General features: G+C 38.1%; 2 protein-coding genes and 1 long non-coding RNA gene across 3 annotated transcripts; all 3 read left to right on the forward strand.

The window, feature by feature from the left end:
- Window positions 1–2,211: 2,211 nt before the first annotated feature.
- Window positions 2,212–3,696, forward strand: LOC149487360 (uncharacterized). Its single transcript, XR_016315910.1, has 2 exons — window positions 2,212–2,317; window positions 2,782–3,696. It is a non-coding gene; the product is annotated as an uncharacterized LOC149487360 (long non-coding RNA).
- Window positions 3,697–4,803: 1,107 nt separating this feature from the next.
- Window positions 4,804–6,423, forward strand: LOC149487361 (uncharacterized). The gene has a single exon (XM_089697313.1). The coding sequence runs from the start codon at window positions 4,954–4,956 to the stop codon at window positions 6,421–6,423; it is 1,470 nt and encodes a 489-aa protein (XP_089553439.1). The 5' UTR covers window positions 4,804–4,953.
- An 898-nt stretch (window positions 6,424–7,321) lies between these two features.
- LOC149487362 (uncharacterized) lies at window positions 7,322–9,063 on the forward strand. The gene has a single exon (XM_089697619.1). The coding sequence runs from the start codon at window positions 7,538–7,540 to the stop codon at window positions 9,035–9,037; it is 1,500 nt and encodes a 499-aa protein (XP_089553745.1). The 5' UTR covers window positions 7,322–7,537; the 3' UTR covers window positions 9,038–9,063.
- The last annotated feature ends 627 nt before the right edge of the window (window positions 9,064–9,690 follow it).

A 9,690-nucleotide genomic window follows, 5' to 3' on the forward strand; every position in this document is an offset into this window, starting at 1 on the left:
TCAAAATAAGGCGAAAAAATAAATATTTTCAATCAAATAAATTACAGTGTATTTGGGACATAATAAAGTAAGTTTCCACCAAATTTCGTAGAAAAAAAATAAATTTTGAAGTAGATAAAAATAAAAGACCAAAAACTTGGTTTTTTGAATTTTTCACCTAAATTTTGAGGTTATGTGAAAAAATTGTGAATACAAAAGTTGTAGAACTTTTAATTACCTACAACTTTGCCATTGAACTTTTTTCTATAGGACTTGTAGTTTTGTCGGAAATCAGGAGAAACCATTTTTTTCTCTTAAAAGCTCCCCCCTCCCACTTCCCGAACTCGGATTGACCGTAATTTATTTTTCCTTTTATTTTCATCACATTCTTCTCCTTTTCTAATAGGTTTCATCCGACTGCGATTTTTTTTATCTTTTCATTATTTTTAAAGGCTTCTACCCCAGTCTATATGTACTTTCCGTCGATAAAACAGTGAAGGCGAATTAGTTTGAGCGGTTTTGAGTAGATGTCGCTACGTAGCACAGACCATACCTCAGGACCTTCTCAGGACCTAAAAGGCTTATTAGACCACCCAATTTTTAGGGACCCTTAGGCCTTTGCCACACTAGACGGAAACTCCGTCGCCGAACTTCCGCGGCGGAACGCCAATACATGTTATTGCATATAAAATACAAATAACGGGCACACTACGCGGAAGATCGGTCGTTCCGTCGCGGATGATCCCGCGTTCCGAGCGGACCGTCACTCGCTCGCGTCTGATCGGTCGTCCGCGCACCGATCTTCCGTCAGCGTAAGATCGGCAACGTTGCATTACAGGTATTTGTATGCATCGCGCCACATTCAGCGGATAACTCGCAGTGACGACCACACCGTATAAGGGCAGTTAGCCGACTGATGATCTGCCACTGAATATTCAGTGTGGCTGGTACCGTATAGAACGGATTGACCGCCGCGGAAGTTCGGCGACGGAGTTTCCGTCTAGTGTGTCAAAGGCCTAACCCTAACTAAGAGTGGTGTAATAAGACTTAGGGAGTTAGGCCTTTGACACACTAGACGGAAACTCCGTCGCCGAACTTCCGCGGCGGTCAATCCGTTCTATATGGTACCAGCCACACTGAATATTCAGTGGCAGATCATCAGTCGGCTGCCTGCGCTTTAAAATCGTTCAGTGTCAAACATCCTGTGCGTGCGTCGTCACTGCGAGTTATCCGCTGAATGTGGCGCGATGCATACAAATACCTGTAATGCGACGTTGCCGATCTTACGCTGACGGAAGATCGGTGCGCGGACGACCGATCAGACGCGAGCGAGTGACGGTCCGCTCGGAACGCGGGATCATCCGCGACGGAACGACCGATCTTCCGCGTAGTGTGCCCGTTATTTGTATTTTATATGCAATAACATGTATTGGCGTTCCGCCGCGGAAGTTCGGCGACGGAGTTTCCGTCTAGTGTGGCAAAGGCCAGTGTCCCGATTTAGGGCGATCGGGTCGGCCCGATCTGCCTAGCTCCCTAAGCGCCCTGCAGATTGGGTGATGTAATAACGTTTAGGGCGGTTAGGGAGCTCAGTTGCCGCGCGACTGTTGCGTGGAGTGGTTGCTTTTGTATGTAAGGTGTCACCAAACTTCCCTACTACAGGTTTATATAACTTAAAAGGGAAGTTCCAAATGTTTGTGATCACACCGCCATGTTAACAAATAAATAAATTGATTAAATCAATTGTTTATTTAATTGTTTTAAAACTCAACAAGTGTTCAAATTGTTCTGCACCTACTCTAATTAATTCATTAAAACTCCCGGTTCAAGCACGCTTAGTATTTGCATATTTGAAAGCTTTTCACGTAACCGCAAATACTCTTTCACCCAGATCTTTCTCTTCTTTTTTTAATATTTGTTATTGCGTCAACGGTTGCCACTGCTACAGCAACTTTTTGAAGTTTCGATACTGACGGCGGCATAATGTAAAATGCAACAATACGTTTATCTCTCTAGACATTCGCGTATAAACTGAGTTAGGGCCCAATTCGCAGAGAAGTGTAATAAGCGCCACACTAACTAGGGAACACGCCCACCCTAGATGCAGGGCCCTTCATATCGGGTAGTGTAATAAGCCTTTAAGCTCAGGATCATACACAGACAACTCTGAACTCAAAAATGTAAACAAATTTGACAGATGACAGTTGCGAATTCGACGACGGTCGACGACTCTGTGACGACGACTAACACCAAGTTGGCTCGTTTTTTTGCGAACCCATAATATTTTAGTGATAAAAGAGAACTAGAAATATTTTAAATATACTGATACATGGAGAAAACTGTAAGTATTTCTTTTATTTATCATTTTAGTTAAGAAACAACTAATTATGTGAGTTTCTTTCGCTCGAAAATCCTAGCCTCCAAAAACAATAGCTGGGGTAAGAGCATGTAAGAGGCTCACTTTTGACGGTGAAAGAGGAACATACGTTTCTCTTCCTCCGTGTGAGGAGTGACCAACATTTTGACATAATTTTGATTAATTTATAATAATTATACTTGCATAAGATGAAAAAAGTGACTGACTGTTCTGTACCTACTACCTACTACAATTTTAAATTTTAAATCGGTCTTTTAGTTTTTGAAACCATAATATTATTATTATCACAAACAAATAAACATTTAAATATTTTCTTTTTATTATATTATACCTAATATTCTAGACTAATAAAATTTCATGCGATTTGTATACGTCTCTTTCTCTTTAATTGTAATAAGTATTGACTTCTTATTGTTTGACTGTTGCAGGAATGTATGATAAAACATGCCGCGAAACTATATAAGAAAATCTAATAGATGCAGATATGATAATGATAAATTAAATGAGGCTGTCAATGCAGTAAAAAATGGAACAATATCTGCATACGCCGCATCAAAACTTTATAATATACCAAGAACAACAATTGTTAACCGTGTATATGATCGCAATGGTTTAAAGTCTAAAACCTTAGGCAGGTGTACTGCATTGCCGACAGATGTGGAAGAAACGCTTGCAAAAAATCTCCACGTAATGGAAAAATCAGGGTTTGGGTTAACGCGCAAGGAAGTGATTGAATTGGTTAGCCAATACGTGGTTGATAATAATATCAAAACTCCGTTTAAAGATGGGATCCCTGGAGAGGACTGGTTTCTTGGTTTTAAGAAAAGACATGGACTTTCCATTAAAAAACCCCAGGCCGATGAACATGCGCGTAAAACTTCATGCAGACCTTCCGTGACCATTCGTACAGTTACTTTGATTAATTATTAGGGAAAACTATTGATGAACTTATTAGAAGATAAAGTTATTTAGTTGAAAAAATAATGGATAAGTACAAAGAAAATAAAGTGGGTTGTATTTGAACTCATTATACTCATAGGTGTCTCCAGATGGGGATAATGAATACCTACTACTACATAGAGGAAAATTATTCAGACATATGTGCTCTATTCAGCTTGCACACAAGGATTTTGCTATTAAAAGATGAAAATATAATAGAAGTAGAAAACAATATCTGATTGACAAATGTACAGATTTTTGGTGTACCTAATGCTATTTTTCTTCGATTGTTTAAAGATATAAATGAATCAGTTTATAACTATATTAGGAGCCTGGGTCATTAAATGTATATGTAGCAAATAATGGTGGAAAATAAACAATTATTTTATAAAACAACATTTAAATTTTGTTTTATTTTATTAATACATACATCCTGCATATTAAATAAATAAACCACTAGCTATCACTATTACATCCTGTGTACTGAAAACTACTTCACAATTATTATAAATAGTGTACCCTGTGTTTTTTAAGTAAACTTGAGTTGACGACAAACCGGTCGGTAATTCTATTCTATAGCCATGTAGTTAACTGTGTCTTCTGAACCTGTGAAACTGTGAAATTATTCAAAAACAGAATTTTGAAAGCAGTTCCACATGACAGTATTGCATGTACCTACCTAACTTTGAATAATTTAATTAATGTCGATTTGAGTGAGGTTTTTTAAAACGTTTTTTTTATATACTTCTAATTACTTTTTGGCTGCAAAATTTTTCTCCCTAAGATAAAATGTTGTAAACTATCGGATAAAAAAAATCATGCATATTCCATATAGCATCATTACTTGTACAGGTGCGTATAAATTAAGCGCGGCAGCCGCGCGAGCCAATGTTCGACCAGAGTTGACGTTCATTTGCTGCGCGAGCCAATATGTAGATATATTTTAAGTTGAACGTAGTTGCCGCGCGCGGCAGGCGATCCATCACGAACATCTCTTCTGTAGGACGCCAAAAGTGTAGTCATTTTCTTTTTCAAGTCAGGAATAGGTATATCCATTTTCTTACTGATTTCTACCCACACATCATACCTCAGCGATTTATTGTGGTATTGGGAGGATTTGCTGTTCCACAAAAATTAATTAGCGCCATACAATTGTATTAGTAAACGGCACTTTTCGTTGTCCATTTTTACGTAGACGCCGCGCGAGCCGAATCACCAAAACTACAAACCGTCCACACGGCGCGCGAGCGAACGCCTGAAGCTCCTTTGATGCGGTCTCAAAAACCGACAGTGAGCGGATCGCCCCGCGGCACGTTCGAGCGCGGCAATGTTCGCGTCGCCGCGCGCGGCGATCCCGTCTACATAGTGCGCGGCCGCCGCGCGCGCCTATGTTCGATGGTTTGCCGCGCTTAGTTTATACGCGGCTTACCTCTTTTTTATATACTCTGTGTTAAAAAAAAAATCGCCAATGTGACGTTTGCTCGGAGCAATGACGTTTGACAGATGTCTGAAGTCATTTAGTTTTTCACAAATCACAAGTCAAATTTCAAAACACTGTTATTGTTTACATAATATAATAATTCAATGTACTCTGTGATTGTTTCTTTCAAATTTTTTTTATTATAAACATATTATTTTATTTATTCATTAAATCGAACAAAATGCGCTCAAAAGTATGTCGCTTATGTTGTGAAAATGAAGGAACGATCCATATTTTTGACAAGAACGAAGAATTGAAAACGAGCACTAAAATAATGTATTGCTGTAATAAATCTAAAGTTAATATTGAAGAGGATGATACTCTCCCCAAAGTAATTTGTTCTACTTGTCATATTCAACTATGCAAATCGTATGATTTTATACTGCAATGCGAATCGGCAGATGAAAAACTGCGCTCGTTACAGCTAACGATACACGCTGATGACAACAAAATGATTGAGGATGAGGATTCAAATATTTCATATGAATACAAAAGTGAGCATACAACTACAAGTGACGATGAAAGGATTAACTCCCCCTTATTAGAAAATAGGGAAACATCTGTTGTGAGCGAAAAGATACTCTATTCTGTGAAACGAATCAGGAAGAAATCCCGAAAAAAAGTAAACACTTATCGAGGACCAGTTCATTGCCCGACTTGTGACAAGTCATGTATTAATAATTCTGCATTATTGGCACACATGAGAGCACATTCTGATAGGCGTGCCTTTCAATGCTCCCTTTGCGATAAGAAATATAAAGATCCAGCAGGATTAAAACGACATACAGAAACTAATCACACCAAATGTAGAATTCGTAATTTTGTCTGTGAAAATTGTGGGAAGCGATTCTTCACAAAAAAGTGTTTACAAACTCACACACGCATACATACAGGCGAAACTCCATATGCTTGTAAATTATGTCCCGCCCAATTCTCACAGTTAGGATCATTAACTCGACACAAAAGAACACACACAGGAGAAAAACCTTACAAATGCAGTTTATGCCAAAAGAATTTCCGTACCAAATCTGAATTAACCGTACATACCAAGGTACACAGTGGAGAAAAGAATTACACTTGTGTAGTTTGCAATTTGAAATTCAAGCATAAGTTTAATTTAAAGACACATTATATACGACAACATGAGAGTAAAAACACAGAGTATGTTTGTGATCTGTGCAAGAAAGTGTTCTTTCAAAAGAACAATTTAGTTGTCCACATCAAACGCAAGCATTCTGCTCAATCAGGATTTTGTAATGTATGCTCCCAGTATGCATCCAATATAGAAATGCACATGTGGAAGCATAATGATTACAGAGGACTGAAATGTGAATATTGTTCTAGTTCCTTCTTTGATAAGAAAGGCTTAGTTAGGCATATAAATTACAAGCACAAAGACAACAAATATAAATGTGCAGAAAATGGCTGTGAAGCAATATTCCCAGTGAAACAAATGCTTGACTATCACATGGCAAAATTTCATTCCATAGAAAAGCCATTCCCTTGTGATTTGTGTTCTAGAGCATTTTATAGAAAAAGTGACTATGTGAGACATAAATTAGGTACACATAAAAACAAATTTAAATGCTTAACATATAAAAGTCTTTTATTTTATAATATGTATGATCCAATGTCAAGTTTGTTTATTTAATCCGTCAGTCCTCGGATCACAGACACAATAGAAAATCTATTGTGTCTCGGCCCGATCGGGCCGCTCGGTGGTCAATGGGTTAATGCAAACTTAGCTTTTGTATAGTTACATAGCAAATAGGCTACTTTTAGCCAGGTTACCCCGCAGGTGACGTCGCAGGTAACAGCTAGTACGTTAGGTACATATAATAGGGAATTATTTAATATCCCATTGAGCCCCAAGCGGCCCGATCGGTCCCAGACACAATAGATTTTCTATTGTGTCTGTGGTTCCGGGGCCTGAGTTAATATTTGATCACTACAGCTAGCAGCTATGTACACAATTAGCGGCAAAATGATATTATGTTGTATGAATACATCTTAAAATTATGCCAATTGATGGCTAAAAGCTTGATTTTCCTTAGTTTACGCTTGTTTCTTTTGACTAGAATTTTACAAACATATTTGTGGATAATTTTAACATCGTTTTGTATCGCATTGGAAGTCTATACAGTGTGTCCGGACATGACATACCGATATTTGAAGGGGCTATTCTCCAGGTATTTTTATCGACAATTCAACCCCTCTACAGTCCCCTACCTCACCCCCCTCAAAATGGTTTTCGAATTTTTTAAAGTATGTTTCATCACTCTTATCAATTAAATTTGTTTAGTGGTCCCTAGAATAACTTGTTATTGTTCAAATAAAACCAAATTTAGTATTTTGTGACACTCACTTTCGAAGTTATTACAATTTTCATAAATTCACTATCCAAATTGATAGGTTTGCCATTTTGAAGGGGGTGAGGTAGGGGACTGTAGAGGGGTTGAATTGTCGATAAAAATACCTGGAGAATAGCCCCTTCAAATATCGGTATGTCATGTCCGGACACACTGTATATTTTTGTGTTTATTTTAATAATCCAAATCTATAATTAAAATGGATAAAAATATGTGAACGCAGTTTTGTGTCAACAAACAAATACGTCAAAATGCTCAAATGACATTGTCATAATTGACGTAAATAAATCAATCACAAAAAAGTTGATGCTAATAAAATAAAACTTTAATTTGCTTTAAAACGGGAAATAAATAACAATATAATCGCCTTGATGGCATAGAAAATTATTTTTGCGGATGCTTGACGTACCCACCCGTTTGCAGTACAAAACAATGGAGAATATCTGCAGAATTTGTCTTGAGAATCCCGGCGTAACATCTCTTTTTACAAATGAATCAAATGAAATACGTTATTGTGATAAAGTTACTCGTTTAGTAAATATATTGATATCAGAAGAAGATGATCTACCGACGAAGTTATGTGAGGAGTGTACAATCGATCTTAACTCGTCCTATCAATTTGTTCTAAAATGTGAGGCTTCGGACAAAGCCTTACGCTGCGTTAGCCCGATTGATTTGTTCTCTTCCATAGAATTAAAAATAGAAAAAGAAGAAGTTAACCTTTGTGATACAAAGTTAGATGACATTCTAGATGAGGGACATTGCACAGAACATGATTTTGATTTCAAACCTTTGCTAGATCCTACGACTGATGTAAGTAATACTGAGAACGATGCAACAGAACTGTCAAAGAGTGAACAGAAAGCGGTAAGAAGAACTCGTAAAAAACAGAGCAACAGTGGTCCAGCTCAATGTGTAGTCTGTGGTCTTATGACGAAAAGTCAGTCAGCTCTAGAAATACACATGCGTGTACACACAAAAGAGAAACCCTTCGCCTGTGAACATTGCGACGCGAAATTCCCCTCCAAAGGGAATCTCAAACGCCACATTGATGTTTATCATTCTGTGAGAGAACGTAAATTCACTTGTGAAAAATGTGGCAATAGCTTCTTTAGTAAAAATGATATCATCACGCACATACGAGTTCACACAAATGAGACACCGTTCGCTTGTATGTACTGTCCGAAACGGTTCAAGCAGTTGACTTCAAGGAACCGCCACCAAACCACTCACACAGGTTTGAAACCCTACGCTTGTCCAATTTGCAACAAGAAATTCGCGCACCGCAATCTCGTCGTCAAACACCAGAGTGTCCACAGTGATGAGAGGAAATTCACTTGTCATCTATGTAATAAATCCTTAAAAACAAAATCGAGTTTGCGAGTTCATATGAGCCTTCATAAAAATGAGAAAAGGAATGTTTGCAGTTTTTGCGGCATGACATTCTCCATGAAAGGCAACCTGCAGACGCATATAAGAAGAGTGCATTCTGAGAAGTCAGGCCAGTGCACAATATGTTTGAAAACATTCTCCAATTTAGAAGTGCACTTACGGAAGCATACCGGGGAAAGGCCTTACACATGCCCCACTTGCAACATGTCCTTCGCTGTAAAGGGAGCATTGAAGTACCATATGTTCTTCAAACATGAAAATACAGATAAATTCAAATGTTCAATAGGCGATTGTATGAAAACCTTCCCGACGGCTCCTAGATTAGAATTCCATTTATTAAAACAGCATTCAAAACATACCCCTTATGTGTGTCAGCATTGTTCCAAAGGTTTCTACCGTACCAGTGATTTATCAAGACATTTGAAAAACAGTCATATGGATGTTAATATGAAGTCATCGTTAAAAACTATCTCAAACACAGTATTCACAATAGCACAAACATAGGCGAGGTAAGACTGATTATTTATTAAGTTAAATCGAGAGGCATTTTCCCACGGCAATGGAAAGTGGCACAGGTCATATTGATCCTGAAACCTGGTAAGGCTCCAGAAGAAGTGTCGTCTTACAGGCCGATAAGTTTGCTTCCTACTCTTTCCAAAGTAATAGAGATTCTTTACTTGAAAAGGTTGAACTCAGTTATAGAAGAAAACAAAATCATACCGGACCACCAATTCGGATTTAGACAAAAACATGGAACCACAGAACAAATTCACCGACTGGTAGAAAAAATTCACAAAGCTTACGAGGCCAAAAAATACTGCAGTGCAGTGTTTCTTGACATATCACAGGCTTTTGATAGAGTCTGGCATCAGGGCCTACTATATAAAATAAAAACTAAATTACCAACTAATCACTTCATATTTCTCAAGTCCTATCTAGAGGACAGACACTACCAAGTAAGGCAAGGAGAATATGTTACGACCCTTCACAAAGCTCACGCCGGAGTTCCCCAAGGAAGTGTACTCGGTCCTACACTGTACCTGCTATTTACAGCAGATTTGCCCATGACAGATGGCGTGGTAATTGGAACTTTTGCTGACGACACTGCAGCCCTAGCGATCCACGAAAATCCAGTACAAGCTAGTGAAAACCTCCAA

The sequence above is a fragment of the Colias philodice genome, chromosome 7, assembly GCF_061535455.1.
Source record: "Colias philodice isolate Cphi_HAF_F1 chromosome 7, ilColPhil1 Martin Lab GWU primary, whole genome shotgun sequence".
In the NCBI taxonomy this organism is placed as follows: Eukaryota; Metazoa; Arthropoda; class Insecta; order Lepidoptera; family Pieridae; genus Colias; species Colias philodice.

Bases quoted from the DNA above. Each gene is read 5' to 3' on its own strand.
- LOC149487361 (XM_089697313.1), top strand. From the start codon at position 4,954: ATGCGCTCAAAAGTATGTCGCTTATGTTGTGAAAATGAAGGAACGATC.
- LOC149487362 (XM_089697619.1), top strand. From the start codon at position 7,538: ATGCTTGACGTACCCACCCGTTTGCAGTACAAAACAATGGAGAATATC.